The sequence below is a fragment of the Cydia fagiglandana genome, chromosome 20 (genome assembly GCF_963556715.1).
Source record: "Cydia fagiglandana chromosome 20, ilCydFagi1.1, whole genome shotgun sequence".
NCBI classification, from domain to species: Eukaryota; Metazoa; Arthropoda; class Insecta; order Lepidoptera; family Tortricidae; genus Cydia; species Cydia fagiglandana.
In genome coordinates, this window is record NC_085951.1 from 13,863,419 (window position 1) to 13,881,606 (window position 18,188).

At 40.5% G+C, this 18,188-nt stretch overlaps 1 protein-coding gene across 1 annotated transcript in view; it reads right to left on the bottom strand.

The window, feature by feature from the left end:
* Positions 1-18,188, bottom strand: part of LOC134674898 (titin-like) — a 150,582-nt gene that overhangs the window by 31,499 nt on the left and 100,895 nt on the right. Inside the window, exons 4-11 of the mRNA XM_063533054.1 lie at positions 15,079-15,198; positions 14,554-14,721; positions 12,577-12,744; positions 10,479-10,604; positions 9,275-9,482; positions 6,972-7,134; positions 5,951-6,099; positions 5,312-5,426 (exon numbers count right to left, since the gene is read on the bottom strand). Of these exons, the coding sequence (XP_063389124.1) occupies positions 5,312-5,426; positions 5,951-6,099; positions 6,972-7,134; positions 9,275-9,482; positions 10,479-10,604; positions 12,577-12,744; positions 14,554-14,721; positions 15,079-15,198 (1,217 nt within the window). The remainder of the gene's footprint in view (positions 1-5,311; positions 5,427-5,950; positions 6,100-6,971; positions 7,135-9,274; positions 9,483-10,478; positions 10,605-12,576; positions 12,745-14,553; positions 14,722-15,078; positions 15,199-18,188) is intronic.

Below are 18,188 nucleotides of genomic sequence, written 5' to 3' on the forward strand. Positions count from 1 at the left end.
AATAAAGCAACATCTATATTTAGTTCATTATTTTTTAGACATTCCGATCATAGCCTATGTTCTGAATGTCTATAGTAGTCTATACTCACAATTTTGTAAATATATAAATCTATAAATTGACTATACTCACAATTTTGTAAATATAAATCTATAAATTGACTATACTCCCAATTTTGTAAATATATAAATCTATAAATTGACTATACTCACAATTTTGTAAATATATAAATCTATAAATTGACTATACTCACAATTTTGTAAATATATAAATCTATAAATTGACTATACTCACAATTTTGTAAATATATAAATCTATAAATTGACTATACTCACAATTTTGTAAATATATAAATCTATAAATTGACTATACTCACAATTTTGTAAATATATAAATCTATAAATTGACTATACTCACAATTTTGTAAATATATAAATCTATAAATTTACTATACTCACAATTTTGTAAATATATAAATCTATAAATTGACTATACTCCCAATTTTGTAAATATATAAATCTATAAATTGACTATACTCACAATTTTGTAAATATATAAATCTATAAATTTACTATACTCACAATTTTGTAAATATATAAATCTATAAATTGACTATACTCACAATTTTGTACTTTTCATTACTAAACTATCTTCACAATCTCACAAATGAAAGACCAACTTATACAACTAATTCATATCCAACATTCAACAACCGGCTGAATTAATATCGCAATTAAATGAACTCTTTTAAAATTCAAGCGAACTCGATAAAAAGTATAAAAGCCCGCAAAAGGCGGTCGGGGAGCGCAAAAAACCATTCTTCTAAAATAAAAGATAGAAAATTTGAAACGATTAATATGGGAGATGAAAAAGCTAGTTATAGCGAAGCTCATAACGCGAGTGAAGGCAAATATGAAGAGGCGGGCTCGGTAGTAGGATGATTGCTTTACGTGTTTTGAATGAGGGACTGAGGGGAGATTGTTTTTGACGCAACTTTAGGAGCAATTTTATAAGACACCTTTGTAATTTTTTGAGTTGTTTTTAAGAAAATGTCATTTTCACGTTGTGATTGAAAGGAAATTGGGTAGATTGCGGACTAAATAATAAAAGTATGTGGAACTAAACAATTTTTCATGTTACGATATCGTGTCAAAGCGCAGCTTTATACGCCGTGTGGTTGAAATAATGATGTAATAGTTGTTTAATTTTTTTGTTATAATAGACGCCAAAAAATCCTAAGGCATAGAAAATCGTGCAGTGTGCACAGGATCTTACGAAGAAAACGAAAAGCATAATGGTTTGTCTGAACTTACCAGTAAACTTATAAGATGCAAGTAAAAGTCTTAGTCAACATTTTATTACTTCTTATTGAGCTACAGGACAAAGTAAGTATCTGAAAGTTGATCTCTTATAATAAACTACAACAATACATCTTATGATCCACTTTAGCCGCGGCCTCGCGGTCTCCGAGGGCTGTGAATAATTCATTTCTCGCTGTTGACTCGTCGTAATTAAAAAGCTGCGGTATTCGCGGCAGTATGGTTTTATTAGTTGCCAGTATTTGTGGTGGTGATTGGATGGATTGTTTCTTTTTTCATTGTTTGCGGGTTTGTGAGCGGCTGGGGGGTTAATTTTAACTCGGCTGGCGAGGGAAGGGTTGTTTTTCAAGTGTATCTAAACATATTCTGATACATTTCTTTGTCAGGGACTTTAAATAAGTCCTAGACAATTTTTAACACATGATAAGATGTTATAAGATTCGCTTTAGGTGTCCACGTCCCTCAAATTACGTAGGATACCGGAATAGGTATCGTATCGATCAAATATAGCTTAAAGATAGCTACAAAAGAAAAAAAAAACAAACAAACGAAATAAACCATCGTTGTGTTAAGAACAAAATAGTAACATTCATTATGTTCATATTTTAACACTTACAACATTATTTTATTAAAACACACACTTCAATTTTATTCTACCCTAATATATCCATTCTTAAAGCTTAAAATGACTGGGATGTGTATATTTTTAACACCTTCAGTCAATAGGGTATTTGACTGTATTTAAAATAAATTATTTTTCACCATCCATGAAATAAAGCACCAGAAGATTAAAAACGTAGACAGCAGTTATTTTTAGATACAGCTTATATTTTAAAACCAGTATAAAACTATAAAGAGTAGGTAATTTGATAGGTGTTTTATACAGGGTGATTCAGAAGACGTGAGCAGGATTAACACTGCGCATTTCGTAAATTACAAGCAACTCTTTCGTATCGGTATTAGTGAGGTTAACGTTAATTTTTTAGTGGTGTTGAAAAAAAAGTTATTAATTTATTTACGACATGCATGGTCACCCTAAATTTAGAATACTAAACTACCGATATTCTGTGTCAAATTGAATGTCATCACTGTCATTACGGACTGGTTACTTTTGAAAACTCGTATCTCACCCAAGTTTGTCAGTTTATTTTCTTCGTAATCAAAATGCTCTCATTGCGGTTAAAGAGGTTTTATGTTAATTAATTAGGTCTCGTAGGGTGACCATGATTGTAGATAATTAAATTTGCCCTCACCAAAAAGTTAAAAGGTAGGAAAGAGTGTAATTGTTTCACCTAAATATGACGGTGATCGATCAATTATCAGTTACTGAGTGTGCAGGATTAGTCCTGCTCACGTCTCATGAATCACCCTGTATAAATTCCATAGTAGCATATCGTTTTGAAAGCAAAGAGAATATAACCACTACGTTTTATTTGATAGTTCGAAAAAAGAAACTGATTTGACTAGTAGTCAAATACCCTATTGTGATCTCTGGTAGATCTTATGTTCTTCCAATACAGTTTACAGAAAGTCAATATACTATTCAAACGCAGCATACAAATAGTACAGTCATTATAGATTTTGACCCGTGAATAATTAGTTCTTGGATTTTTTTTTCGTAGGTCCCTCGGGGGGGTCACTGGGAGTGTAAATTCAAAAAGTAGGCTGAATCAGGCTCCTGCGTATATTCGAAAAATGGTTTTTTTCTAAAAAAACGGTTTTTCTTCAATAACTCGGCCATTTTTGATTTTACAGTAAAACCGTAAGGACAAAAATTGTAGGAAATTTGATTCTCTACAAGTTAGTCCAGTCATTATATCCAAAAAACCGACCCTTCCCGTGAATAATCAGTTCCTGAATTTTTTTTTCGTACGTCCCTCGGGGGAATCACTGGGAGTGTAAATTCAAAAAGTAGACTGAATCAGGGTCCTGTGTATATTCAAAAAACGGTTTTTCTTGAATAACTCGGTCATTTTTGATTTTACAGTAAAACCGTGAGGACAAAAACTTTAGAAAATTTGATTCTCTACAAGTTTGTTTCCCTTCATTTATGCCGTAAAGCGTGGAACATAGGAGATAATGATAATATTTTGTATTTGTCGCGTTTTTCAGGTTTAATTTCTAAAATATCGATTTTGGGGGAAAAAAGGTGGGAACCAAAATTGTTCAGAATTTGATTCTCTACAAGTTTAGTCCTCTTCATTTATGTCGTAAAGTTGAAAATAAACGAGATGTTGAAAATATTTTGAATTAGTCACTTTTTTCAAATTTTATTTCCAAACTATCGATCCTAGAAGAAAAATTGTGAGGACCAAACTTGTAGAGAATCAAATTTTCTAAAATTTTTGTCCTCACAGTTTTACTGTAAAATCAAAAATGACCGAGTTATTCAAGAAAAACCGTTTTTCGAATATACACAGGACCCTGATTCAGTCTACTTTTTGAATTTACACTCCCAGTGATTCCCCCGAGGGACGTACGAAAAAAAATCCAAGAACTGATTATTCACGGGAAGGGACGGTTTTTTGGATATAATGACTAGACTAACTTGTAGAGAATCAAATTTCCTACAATTTTTGTCCTTACGGTTTTACTGTAAAATCAAAAATGGCCGAGTTATTGAAGAAAAACCGTTTTTTTGGAAAAAAAACCATTTTCCGAATACACGCAGGAGCCTGATTCAGCCTACTTTTTGAATTTAGACTCCCAGTGACCCCCCCGAGGGACCTGCGAAAAAAAAATCCAAGAACTAATTATTCACGGGTAGGGTCGGTTTTTTGGATATAATGACTGTACTAAAACCTAAACCACGTCCTTGGTCCTAGTAGCGACCTCTACCGACTTTCAAATATCTTCGAACCTGCCCATGCGCTCCGTATGCCATCTATCGGCCTCTATTACTTTTAAGTTGAAGTATATTCGAAAAACATGTCTATCATATAGTATGAAGTCGACTGAATCACTGCGCCATCTAGTAGTTAATACAGGAGTCAGTGGTTATAGACTGCCGTTTAAGTTTTGAGATTTCATTTTAGTGATGGTTCAAGTACTAATCGCCTTCAACAGATGGCATCACCGTTGATACTTAAGGACCTAAAAGGAAGCGTGAGAGAACTGTAGCGGGCAGCACGGGAGCCCACCAATTAAAGGTGACAGTCCATTTCAAACGACAGCTGCATTACTGTTCATTTCACTATGAAAATTGACAATGACAGCGACGCGTTCAGTACCGGTAGTGCAGCTGCGGTTAGAAATGGAATGTTACAATAAATCTGATTTAGGTCACCAGGTGGCAGACCCTAATATGTGAAATAGAGCTAGCGTGAAGAATAGGGGCAGCACCTGCTTAGAAGCGAGAATTGTTTTCGCTTTCGATTTAGGCCCATCGATAACGTAGCGGACGAAACGCAACTGTCACTATCACACTAGCATGGAAGAGTGATAGAGTGACACAAAGCTATTCGATAACGAAGCGCAAGCGATTGTTACCTTGGCTACGCCGCCAGGTCACGAGATGGTAGACCCTCCAACACGCACGGTCTGTATTGTTACCTCATAATTCATCCCACATCTATACTACGTATCTATCTTTAGGTATTTAAATAAAAGTAAACAAATACAAAACCGCCTGGATCAGTCACTGAACGACCTGACTTTAACCTACATTATTTGATCATGTAATGTTTTGAGGGTAGATTTTGTCTACTCTTTTTTAAATACCTAAAGATACAGACTATAGACTTACACCTGTACCAGGCGTGGCTCACTCCGCGATTTCGTCGCTTTGCTACAGGTAGCTAAAAGTCCATCCGTTCGGCCCCAATTTTGGGGTTTGCCATAAGCCGCGCGTGGCGCTGTCGCCACCTAGCGGACATATCTGTGCTGATCGTGACAGACGCGTTTTGTTAGAGAGTGAGTCTTCTGTACCTAGTACTATTATTTATTTTGTGCCTGTATTATTGAATAGTTTCTGATAATGATATTGGTAACTCACGGGGCGGGCTGCAGTGGCGCCGCGGCGGGCTGCGCGGGTATTAGACTCGCGTCCTGTCCCAGCGCCTGTTGCTCTTCTATGCTCGCCTCCTTGTCCACTGGTCGCGCCACCGTGCCTATCAAACCAACACATGTATTAGAGACAATAGTACATTGTACAACGAGGGGCGGATAAGCTCCGGTTTCCTAGGATAGCGGTGCCGTCATATAGCGGCCGGCTCCATACAAAATACTACGACATCCATATTTAGCCGTACTATTTTGTATGAAGACGGCCGCTGCATGACGGCACCGCTATCCTAGGAAAACCTAAGTTAAGTTTTCAATATTCTTACCCCCGGAGTTACACACAATGTTATTAAACACAATTACAAAGAAAAAAACTAAATTTTAAGCAAAATAATGTGACATGTCCGACATTCGTCCGCCATATTGTCATTTCTTGACAAGTTCGGCATCGAAGGCACAGACCTATACGGCATTCAGCCACGATTGACAATTACGTAAAAATATTTTAAATCTCTATTAAATTATGAACTGTGACAGACGGACAGCCAGACAGACGCACGAGTGATCCTGTAATGGTTCCGTTTTTTCCTTTTGAGGTACGGAACCCTAAACATAATGAGAGTTGGATTACCTTGTGACCGCTGTAGCCTGGTGACGACGCCGGCGGGCAGCTCCGGCTCGGGCGCCGGCCGCGGCGGGTTGCCCCGCGCCGTGCGACGTTGCCGCGGCTTCCGGAGCAGCTGCTTGTAGTTCTCTCTCTTCTTCGATAGGTAGTAAAATCTGAGGACAAACGTTTAAAATATAGCATATTAATCATGAATTGCAATTAATACAAATCTAATACATCCTGTAAGGATACAATTCCAGTAATTGGTTGGCAATCAGCGCTTCTTTATGTACCGACGGTAAGTTTCCAAAAATCACATAAATTTGGAAAAGATTTACATTTTTGCATGGGAATCAAATTTATCAATTTACAAAATATAAATTTTCAATTTGGCTCCACTCTCCCGCGACTGGGCCGTCAAATTTAAATTTAAATTATTTATCTAAGGCGTAAGCAAAAAGAGATCATAGACATAATTCTAGCTGGCAACAATCAAAAACATTAAGATCATGTGCGACTCTGATTTCACACACTTGGTTACCAAGTTGGTTCTATTCTCACCTGACACAGTCCCCGACGCTCTTTCTAGGCAGGAAGGAGGCTATCAGGATGGAGTTCTTGGGGTGCTGGAGGTATTTCTCCTAGCACAGGTCTTGAACTAGGTATAGTCCGTCTGTCACACCTGACACGGTACCCGACGCTTTTTCTAGGCAGGAAGGAGGCTATCTGCACAAAGTTCTTGGGGTGCTGGAGGTATTTCTCCTTGCACAGGTCTTGAACTAGGTAAAGTCCGTCTGTCTCACCTGACACAGTCCCCGACGCTCTTTCTAGGCCGGAAGGAGGCTAGCTGGACGGAGTTCTTGGGGTGCTGGAGGTATTTCTCCTAGCACAGGTCTTGAACTAGGTATAGTCTGTCTGTCTCACCTGACACAGTCCCCGACGCTCTTTCTAGGCAGGAAGGAGGCTACCTGGACGAAGTTCTTGGGGTGCTGGAGGTATTTCTCCTTGCACAGGTCTTGAACTAGGTATAGTCCGTCTGTCTCACCTGACACAGTCCCCGACGCTCTTTCTAGGCAGGAACGAGGCTATCTGGACGAAGTTCTTGGGGTGCTGGAGGTATTTCTCCTTGAAAAGGTCCCGCTCTGGCGACGTCCACACGTTTTTATGTTCGAGCTCCTTGTGTTCTGCCTCCATGTCCATACACCGCCCTGGGAAACAAAATAATAATGTATTTTTGAAGTCAAAACTTCTTTAGCGGCGCTGTGCACTTTTTGTGATGGGGAAAAAATGTTAAACTCGCGAGAGCGTAAGACGTAAGACGCTTCGTAAGACGGACACGTGACCTAATCGAAAAATTGTTACAATGTCATTGAGTTTTCACTTCTGCCGGCACTCCCGGAGTGCAACCCGTTTTTCTATTTAAGTTACGCTTAGGATTTAATAACTGGAGTCGCCTTTAAGAGCTTACCCCTCTGCCGAAAATCTTGCACAATTGTGCAAACTTTTGTATTGACTGACATGGCTACTACCACAAACTAAGGGGCACGTTTTTTCTTAGACTTTAGCTGTTTATTACAATCAGTTCTCTTTGCTAAACTTTATAGCTTTGTTCGCAACACAACACAGCATGGATGGCAAACTCATTTAATACTATTTAACTCTGGTATTTAATAGTATTTTATACAATTGTGATTGTGTATTTCAGCCGAGTACCGTGTTTAGACCACGAAGCTTGCTGAGTGGCCTAAATAAGGTACGAAATTGAAACGCTTGATTATCATCACCATTCAATTCAATTAATTTATTCAATTAAGATAACATTGACTGACATTGATCCCATTTTGGATTAAACGGGCCTATAAATCCCGGTCTTATGATAGGCTTGCGTGGGGATATAGATCCAACACGTAGAGACCCTTTGGAGAGCTTTAATGTCATGTAGAACGCCTACTGGAACCCGGTCATAGGCGCAACAATAGACACCCATGAACCGGACGTTGAACCCATTATTGTTAATAAATTCTTAAAAATAATGGTTAGTGCTTAAAGCTAAATTAGATTTAACATTTTAAATGATTTCATTAAGTACAGGACAACACACATGATCAGCAATATTTCGGATGCTGTTCAGACTGTCCTTTCGTCCTGCTCATCACAGACGCTGCTTTTCAAAACTGCCGCAAATCCATCGGAGCGTGACTCCGCGAACATGGTGGATGCGCTGCAGAATTTATACAATAACATCGTATACAATAAGAAAATCGTATCGTATACAGTAAGGTTGTCTGGAGCAGATCGCTTTTTAGCGATAAGACCGCCTGTTGTTACCTGGTTCTATTTAAATAGAGGCGAATTGTCAAAGTAAATATCTGTAATCACAGTACGAGTTTTCACTGCCACCTTTCGACACATGATTAAAACTTTTAGAACGCCAAAGTCATGGCACCATTTTTTCGAGCGATGGCCAATTCTTTGGCCAATACTCAAGGAGATGGCGACGCTTTTTGATATTTAAAAAATTTAACACATATCAGTGATATCAGTGAAATAATAAGGATAAAAAATCAAATGGCGTTCTAAAAGTTTTAATCATATGTCGAAAGATGGCAGTAAATTTACTGTGACTATACAAAATTTACTTTGACAATAGGCCCCGTGCATGAACTATAGGGGGCAGCATAGGAGCCGTCAGATTTTTGGTGCGAAGCGTAAATGTGTCGTTTATGCTTCCGATGTAGCCCACAAGATGGCAGAAGCTACTATGCACAAGGAAAAGTACCGACGAGAACGGTAGATGGTAGCACTTGCTTTGGCAATGATGTGCACATATATATCCGATTCAGGCCACAAGATGGCATACCGTCCAACGCGCGCGTTCCCTATACGCCTCTATACTAAATTCTCTTTGGTATTTGGTATCATTATATAGTAACACTCCGGGTTGAAAACTGGCGAGAAACGGCACAGGACCGGGATCAGTGGCGAGCAGTCGTGTTTTAGGCCAAGACACACTTTGGGTCGCTGCGCCAGAGGAGTAAGTAAGTATACAGGGTGTGTCTGACCACGGGGCTTTAAATCCAGGGCTCGTTTCTATTCGCTAAACTAAGCTATTTTTATTATGGCACCAACCCTGAAATCCCGAAAAAAAATTTTACTTTTTCATACATTTTGGCTGGTCAGATGTCGACGTTTTCTATGGAAAAGCCAAAAATTTTTTCCCCGATTTTAGGGTTGGTCCCATAATAAAAGTAGCTCAGTTTAGCGAGTAAAATTAAGCCCTGGATTTAAAGCCCCATGGTCAGACACACCATGTACTATACATTTGGTGCTACAGATGTAGATACTCACGGTTAGTATCTTTATAGACAGGGGCGGGGTCCCTGGGATCCCTGAGCAGCGGGGGCACCACGGTCAGGGACCGCATCTTCTTGACCTCGTGCTCCTGCTCGTGCAGGCCGTCGGCGATCTCTTCCAGTTCCGCCTCGGACTTGACGCGCGCCCCGAGCCGGTTGAAGCGCTCGCGCTCCTCCCGCTGCTTTCGGAGCTCGGGGAAAACCTGGGGAATAATCATTAAATGTTACTTTTGGATACAAAAAGCGCTGGTGGCCTAGCGGTAAGAGCGTGCGACTTTCAATCCGGAGGTCGCGGGTTCAAACCCCGGCTCGTACCAATGAGTTTTTCGGAACTTATGTACGAAATATCATTTGATATTTGCCAGTCGCTTTTCGGTGAAGGAAAACATCGTGAGGAAACCGGACTAATCCCAATAAGGCCTAGTTTCCCCTCTGGGTTGGAAGGTCAGATGGCAGTCGCTTTCGTAAAAACTAGTGCCTACGTCAAATCATGGGATTAGTTGTCAAGCGGACCCCAGGCTCCCATGAGCCGTGGCAAAATGCCGGAATAACGCCAGGAAGAAGAGTTACTTTTGGATACAATATTTTATTGACGACTGTACTTTTCTTTCAACATTGATTTACTACTCGAGGCGATTCTAATAAAAACTATCTGTAACATGAGATCAGCTCGATGCCTTATCTATGTTTAATAATATTTTTATAGTATTTTAATTATCAATCATAATATCGCGTTGCGCTCTTGCACAGTCGTGCGATAAAGAGGCAGATAGCTAAATGTCGATTTTCGCTTTTCGCGGTAGGCCCTTGTTAACAAACCGCCTTGACGCAAAATATGAACTTGATTCATATTTTATTGTCTGTGAAAACTTGTCAAAAAACAGTTTAAGGCGGAGTATGTATAAGTTACACTATGGTTTATTAGGGGCGGTAGCGCTGCACTCTGGCGGCAGAACATTGCAGTAATATCCCCTCTCACTTGCGGCCCGCGAGCCTCCCTGACTAAGTATTTAGTAGAGGATGTAATATTGATAAATGACAATGTCTGATAAAAGTGATAAATATTAACAAAGTGCGGCCCGCGGCCACTTCGTTAACTGCTATGTGGCCCTTGGCTGCTAAAAGGTTGCCGACCGCTGTGTTAAGGCTATGTGGTTTTGCATGACTTCGCGTTTTAGTACTATTTCGTCTGTAGTTACCTTCTCGAAGAACTCTCTGTTTCTCGCATCCTTCGCTTTCCTCTTCTGCCCCTGCTCTATCCTCTCCACTCTTCTCGCCCACTCCACCGCCCGCTTGCTGTACTCTTCCGCTAACGCGTCTTCTCTCTGAAACAATAAATATAATGAAATATAGTTCCATACTTCTTAATTACAGTAATTTTCGTAAAAATTCTCGCTATTTAAAACACATTTATGGGCATTTTCATTCTAACTTATTACTGGAGTCAGTTATGTAACGCTGCCATACATGACCCAAAAATTTTTTATTAAGCTATGAGCTTCATCACATCTGATATTTGAGTAATTCTAAGCATTTCTAGCCTGAAGTGGGGGGGAGGGTGGGGTACAAAGACGGCCGCCATCCGTCATCTTTAAAAAAAATCTACTCTGATCCTGGTGGGTACTAGGGCAAGTTTGGTATCATTTTCGTATAAACCAAAGACGTAGAATTCATTGCTGATATTTGTTTTTTCAATTTCATAGTAATTTTACAAGAAAAACGTAAAAAGGTGAAAAATTTGGTTGGAGATTTTTGCTACGCGGAGCCGAAACTACAAAAGATAGAAAGTTGAAATTTGCACACTAGATTACATTTATAAAGTGTACAAGAGATAAGAAGCGATTTTGAGAAATTCAACCCCTAAGGGGGTTATGAAGGGGATGAAAGTTTGTATGGGGTTCAAGTTTTATTTTAAGCTAGGAATTTGAAACTTCGTAAAACGATATATTATTAAAATACAAGAAAACTAATTTCAGCGTTTTTGAAAATTCATCCCCTAAGGTGGTGAAAAAGGAGTTGAAAGTTTGTATGGATATCAAAAAAAATTTCGAACGCGGGACTTGAATCTTTGTATTTGGGGATATTATTAAAAGACAGGAAAAGTAATTTCAGCGTTTTGTAAAATTCATCCCCTAACAGGGTTAAAAAGGGGTTGAAAGTTTGAATCCATTACAAATCCGAGTAGACACACATTTCTTATTGCCTCCCAGGCTTGAAATGCTTAGAATTACTCAAGGAACATATGTGATGAAGCTCATAGCTTAATAAAAATTTTTTGGGTCAACTTTATAACTGCTTCCGCTATATACTTTAAAGCGAGACTTAAGTTGTGTTTCAGTAACGTCTAACCGTTACATTCATGACAAAATGTAAGGGATTTGACATTGACCGTCAGTTTTGTAACGATTGCTAACCGGCCGTTAAAGGTACACAGTCAAGTGAAAATCCCCTTATTGCCGACTGTAAGTACTATAAGTTCGTTTTTTAGGGTTCCGTACCCAAAGGGTAAAACGGGACCCTATTACTAAGACTTCGCTGTCCGTCCGTCTGTCTGTCTGTCTGTCACCAGGCTGTATCTCACGAACCGTGATAGCTAGACAGTTGAAATTTTCACAGATGATGTATTTCTGTTGCCGCTATAACAACAAATACTAAAAACAGAATAAAATAAAGATTTAAGTATGGGGTAAACGTGATTTTTGACCAAAGTTAGCAACGTCGGGCGTGGTCAGTACTTGGATGGGTGACCGTTTCCTTTTTGCATTTTTTTCCTTTTTTTATTTTTTGCTTTATGGTACGGAACCCTTCGTGACTTATTTTTTAAACGTGTTTTTCAATAAAAAGACACATCAAGATTGTTTACCTTATTTCTAATGCTAAAAAAACGAACTATAAGTGCTTACCTTCTCAGCCTCGAGCCGTAACCCGCGAACATGTTCGACGAGCCGTTTCTTGAAGCCTCGGTGCTTGCGGATGTTCTCGTGGTAGACCTCCGTGTCTTGGGGCTGGTTGTACAGCGGGTATAGCACCGGCGGGCCGAGGTGCGCTAGGACTGCGAGACGTGAGTGACCACCAGGGAGAGTGACCACTATACACGTACCTTCTCAGCCTCGAGCCGTAACCGGCGAACATGTTCGACGAGCCGTTTCTTGAAGCCGCGGTGCTTGCGGATGTTCTCGTGGTAGACCTCCGTGTCTTGGGGCTGGTTGTACAGCGGGTACAGCACCGGCGGTCCGAGGTGCGCTAGGACTGCGAGACGTGAGTGACCACCAGGGAGAGTGACCACTATACACGTACCTTCTCAGCCTCGAGCCGTAACCGGCGAACATGTTCGACGAGCCGTTTCTTGAAGCCGCGGTGCTTGCGGATGTTCTCGTGGTAGACCTCCGTGTCTTGGGGCTGGTTGTACAGCGGGTACAGCACCGGCGGCCCGAGGTGCGCTAGGAGTGCGTGGGCTGACGCCGCCTGAAATGTAAAAAAAAATCCAATAAATATTTTGGATGTTGTCGCACTAAAGTGATTAAAGGATAAATATAGTTTATTGTTCAGGCAATTTACAAATCAAATACTTCAAATAAAGCTACACCGGCTCCAACCCTACACCTCTGGCCCGAGAAGATTTAAATCCCCCGTCAATTCACCAGGTCAGGCACCTTCTGGGCGAGCTCGCTCCATCATAGGCCACGTCTACGCCTCGGCTAGTCTGTGGCCATGAGTAAGCCCATTCATAATAAAAAAAATAAAAATAAAATTGGAGGAGATTATCCCAAAATGGAACCGGCAACAATCTAACGCATTCACTGCCGCCAACGCATATGTGTTCATTTCGTTACTTTCACCCACACTACCTTGAAAGTGTACGTAGTGTGCCTTCTATGCCTCATCATCATCATTATTCTTAAGAGCCTGGCTCTTGTCGGTGGAGTAATCGCCATTCCGTTCTTCTCTGCCACTGTTTTGAGCTCCTGATACGTCACTACGTTGATTTTCTCTTTTGCCTGGCCCAAAAACGCACGTCTCTTCCTCTGCCTCTCTGTTCTTCTGTTCTGCCTTCAATTATAGACTTTATGTAAGTATCGTGACCTATCAGGTGCCCCAACATATTTTCCCTTCTGTTTTCAATTGTTCTCAGCAGAGATCTCACTCTCTCATAATAATACATTCATAAAAACTAATGAAACCAAGTAATAATAGTTATAGGCCGCCCGTATTGAAAGCGAGGACCTACAACTATAATAATAGTAAAAAAAAAAAAGAAAAAAAAAGCAGAGATCTCTTCTCACCTACCAAATTTAATACTTCCGTATTTGTTCTTCTATGCCTATAAAGGGTTAATGGTACAGTCACCACACGGGATTGTTATGCCTTTTAGGGTTCATGCTAAATTGGAAATTCTATAGCGTAAGTATTGAACAACCAATTTAGCTAGGACCCTGAATGGCGCAACAATCGCGGTACAGCATGGCAAAAAAGAGTAGAAATTAAAAAGTGGCAACACTGTAGTGTCGTCCCGTTTTCTTATATATATTGGTTTGAAAAGGATGGCACTACAGTGTTGTCACTTTTTAATTTCTACTCTTTTTTGCCAAGCTGTACGTGATGGTACATGACATGATCAGTACCCACTCCACATTATAAACTTTAAACTTAGTGTCAATGGTTACGGACTGTCGCCACCAGATATATCGGAGCGGCCAAGGTACTCGCAAATATGTGAAATTGTGAACACGCCTTTGTCAAGGCGCTAAGGGCCCCCCCCACATCTGGCGTCTTTCGAGCGTCGGCGCCTACAATTCTATGGCCGACGTCGACGCAACGTCGACGCAGCGTCGACGCAACTGCGCAGCGACGTCATTTTCCATAGCGCTGGACCGACGCCGACAGAAGCCGACGCTCGAAAGACGCCAGATGTGGGGGCCCTAAGGTGCGTGTTCAGATATTTATGAGCACTTCAGCCGCTTGGATATAGGGAGCGTGCATGAACTATAGGAGCACAGAAGCCGTCAGATTTTTGCCGTGAGGCGAAAATGTGAAGTTTATGCTTCCAATTTAACCCACAAGATGGCAGACCCTCCAACGCGCACGGTCCCTATATCTGTAGGTTTAGCACAGGAGGGGCGCGACAGTTTCTCGCCCGCGAGATAGACCACCCGTCCGTTTCTAACTGTATTAATCAAAGAGGGACGGGTAGTCTATATTGCGGGCGAGATATACTGTCGCGCCAGTCATGTGCTAGACGGCCTGATGGCGACTGGACCAGGACCCAGGACCTACCTTTTTCCGGTTCTCCGCGTATATGTTCTGCGCGAGACTCCGGTGCCGCGGTGGCGCCTCCTCCGGCTCGGCAGCGGCCGCGGGCTTGGTGGCGGTCTGCTCCAGCTCTTCCTGCTTCTTCTTAAGCTTCGCCAGCATCGCCTCTGATAGCGCCATCTCTCGGTCCACCTGGAATTAGGGATAACCGTATAAAGTTTACAATGCAGAGTACAGCACTAAGCTAGCTAGTAAACCATAGAGTAACTTATACATACTGTGCCTTAAACTGTTTTTTGACAAGTTTTCACAGCCTTAGATTTTACTTTTTTTTTATATGACTTTGACCCGTGTTCTTTCACAGAAATGTGTCAAAATTGTTAAATATCAAACGGTTTGGTCAACGCCATCTAGCCGAGTATAGGCCAAAGGTGTGGCGCCATCTATTCGTGAATGACTTTCTTGATTTCCGAGGCACGTTTTTTTCCTTAGACTTTACCTATCTTATACGGAGTCGCATATATCTTTGATGTTAGTTAATGTGCCTACCTTTGAGATCTGCTGTATGAGCTCATCCTTGGTGGTGCGGAAGCTCTGCTCCTCCACCGTGGGCTCGGAGGGGGGGTTGGGAGACAGCACCTCCACCGCCCCATAACTGTTCACCGGCTCCTGAAATACAAAACATATGCATCAGTAAAGAATGCCTTTGCGAATGTTTGGAAAAGGAATACACACGTTTTTTTATTGTCGCGCGGTATTATTTTTAGTCCGACGTCAACATCTATACATCTTGGGAGATTGGGGGGTCTGCTTGCTGCTGTTTGAGGGCTGAACCCTTGGAGCCTGGCTCCCGCAGGCCGGACGCTTTGGATGTCGGCGGGCCGGATTGGAACGCGTCACGGGCCGGGGTTTGGAGACCTCCTGGTCTAGAGTGTCCTCACATCCTTGAAATGAACTCGAGTGCTTTATTTATTAAATAATAACTGACGGACACTAAAAAAGCCTCTTTTGATTGCAGTTCTAAAAACTAACACTCAAACCAATTGAGAACTCACGATAAAGCACTCGAGTTCATTTCAACACAATTAAAATGCTTTGGTATCGGCCTTCAGCGCTGTTTACCCGCCCGTAATGACATAACCAAATTAACATGTCCACTGACATTGTGACATTGACATTATTAACGAGTCTTGTGGGCATATAGTATTTACTTTAAACAGTGAATAATATTAATATTCCCTATATTAAGTTAACCTTTTCGCCGTCACATCAATGAAGTGTCGGCGGCCGATCGTAAGATCAGGCATATCGTGAAATTCCTGGCATATCGTGAAACGTGAAAATCTTTAACTCGCTCCCTAAGTCGACGGAGCCCCGCTACGCGGGGCTCCTATTTCTGGGCAGTTTGCCCATCGGGCATCTGAAGCAACCTAACGAACCTATCCTACCTAATTTATTGATTTAATGTAACTATGGTCAAAACATTACACAGGAACATTACGATCTGCCTGATCTTACGATCGGCCGCCGACACATATAACACCGAGGGGTGTTATATGTGTCGAAAAGAAAAGCTTCCGGCTGTGTCATAAACTTTCAATAACTTTAACAAGTCATGGTCAGTATGACTTATCACTTTGTTTCTAGTGTTTTTGTTGTGTCCGTTCAGGGTCGGTTAAAACAGAGGTCAGAATACGGTCATGGTCGCGCCCTTGGTTAAACCACTGTGCTGTGCAGGGTTGCCAGATGGTCGGGATTTGGCGGGATTCTCCCGATTTTTAGCATGTGTTCCCGATTCCCGACAAAGTGAAAATTGTCCCGAAAAACAGCTTCACGTTATAAAACAACAATTTCAAGTTCCGGCCTATACTCAACCGAGCGAGCGACCCGCGTCGAGTTTTTTGTTTGTTCTCAAAGAATTTATACTATATTTATATAAAAACGACTATGGGCAGAGCAGCTGACGCAGTGCCAATAATGTAAATGTAAAAAATGTATCGTTGTTTTTAATACAATTACTTTAACTTGTATGTTTTTTTTCCCGACTTAAGTCCCAAAATCCCGAAATAATTTTTCCCGATATTAGCGCCTTTCGATCTGGCAACCCCAGCTGTGCATGTAAGTACAGTCGACTGAGACGACGTCAATGATATGTTTACACTTATGCACCTTACTCCGTTGTAATAAGGCAAAAAATGTAAACATATCTTTGACGTCGACGGTATATACTCTGTTGCATTCGCCAAATTACGTACAATTGTTATTCGCGAGGTCGTCTATTGTTTTAAATTGGGTTTTATAAGAAGCCTGTGTCCATTGGTCAAGTTGTACTACTTTGTTTAGGCACAAGCGAGCAAATGCGCTCAAGAGGAGTGAAAATTGATTAATTTGTATGGAAATTCAATACAAAATGTACAGCGGGCTACAAAATTACTTGTAAACATTATAAATGACTTCATTTTAGTAGCCATGCTATTTTACGCCTGGGTGTACGGTCAAGGAATTTAATTTTATTAGCATTTCGTGCCTCGTCTCAGTGACAATAATAAAAAAATAGTAAAAATTTTATTCAGAAAAACATAGTTATACATTTAACATTAGGTTAATAATATCTTATCAAGTAAGGCTTTTTAATGACTTCTACCTGAACTAGGAAAATCCTGTATCTCAGGTTGAAAAAATAAAAATACTTAAATAAATAACATAACGGCAAACTTATGAGTTAAATTTGTGTTCATTTAGGTAGGTATCAGTTTGATATGTTTACATTCTAGAAATATGGCTAATATAATGATTATGTGCTTACTATAAAAACAAACCATAAGGTCCCTACTGTCGCTAGCGACTTTCATAATTTGATTGTCACTGTGACAAGGTACGAAATGGTACCGAAATTAAATTCTTCAACTGTACTTGACAGCATGAAGGTACCAAACATACAGCATACAGGTAAACATAAAATGTGATTTTTGTGTATAATATCTCCACCCGTAAGCCATTTTCAATTGCTTTTGAGTGTATTGTAATGTAATCTAACTGACATCTGACTTCCGTTTCCTGCAACCTTGACCAGGTCACAGTTATCTCTTATAAGTAGGTCGATTTGTCGTGACTATCAGTTGACAGTTGCGTCACTAAATTGTGAACGATAGATACAATTTTTCAGTTTTGCAACGAGGCTAAATATATACTTACAATTTTTCAGTCCAATGTAAAGCGATCGGCGTGAGTTTTGTGGCCGAAGTAGGGCTACCAGATACAAATTTAGTATTTCCTGACAAAATTCCTGATTTCCGAGTATTTTTCCTGACATTCATATTTTTGATGGGTTCTAGTTAGAAATGGCCACTGTAGTTACGATTTCTAAAACATCCTATGTATGTATGCTCGATGAAAGATTTATGAATTAATAATTACGAAGTTATTGATAAGTTAAGTGGATCTCATTTATTATATGTTTTTGGATTAATTTAAGGAAATAAAAAGGTACTTTATAAAAAATTATATCAATTCAAAAAATTCCTGATATTTTCGTGTTCCGTCCCCATTCCTGACAAAAGGCCGAAATTCCTGACTTGTCAGGAAAATTCCTGTCATCTGGTAACCCTAGGCCGAAGGGTTAGGCCGCGGACGGGACGCGAGCGGCGAGCGGCAAATTA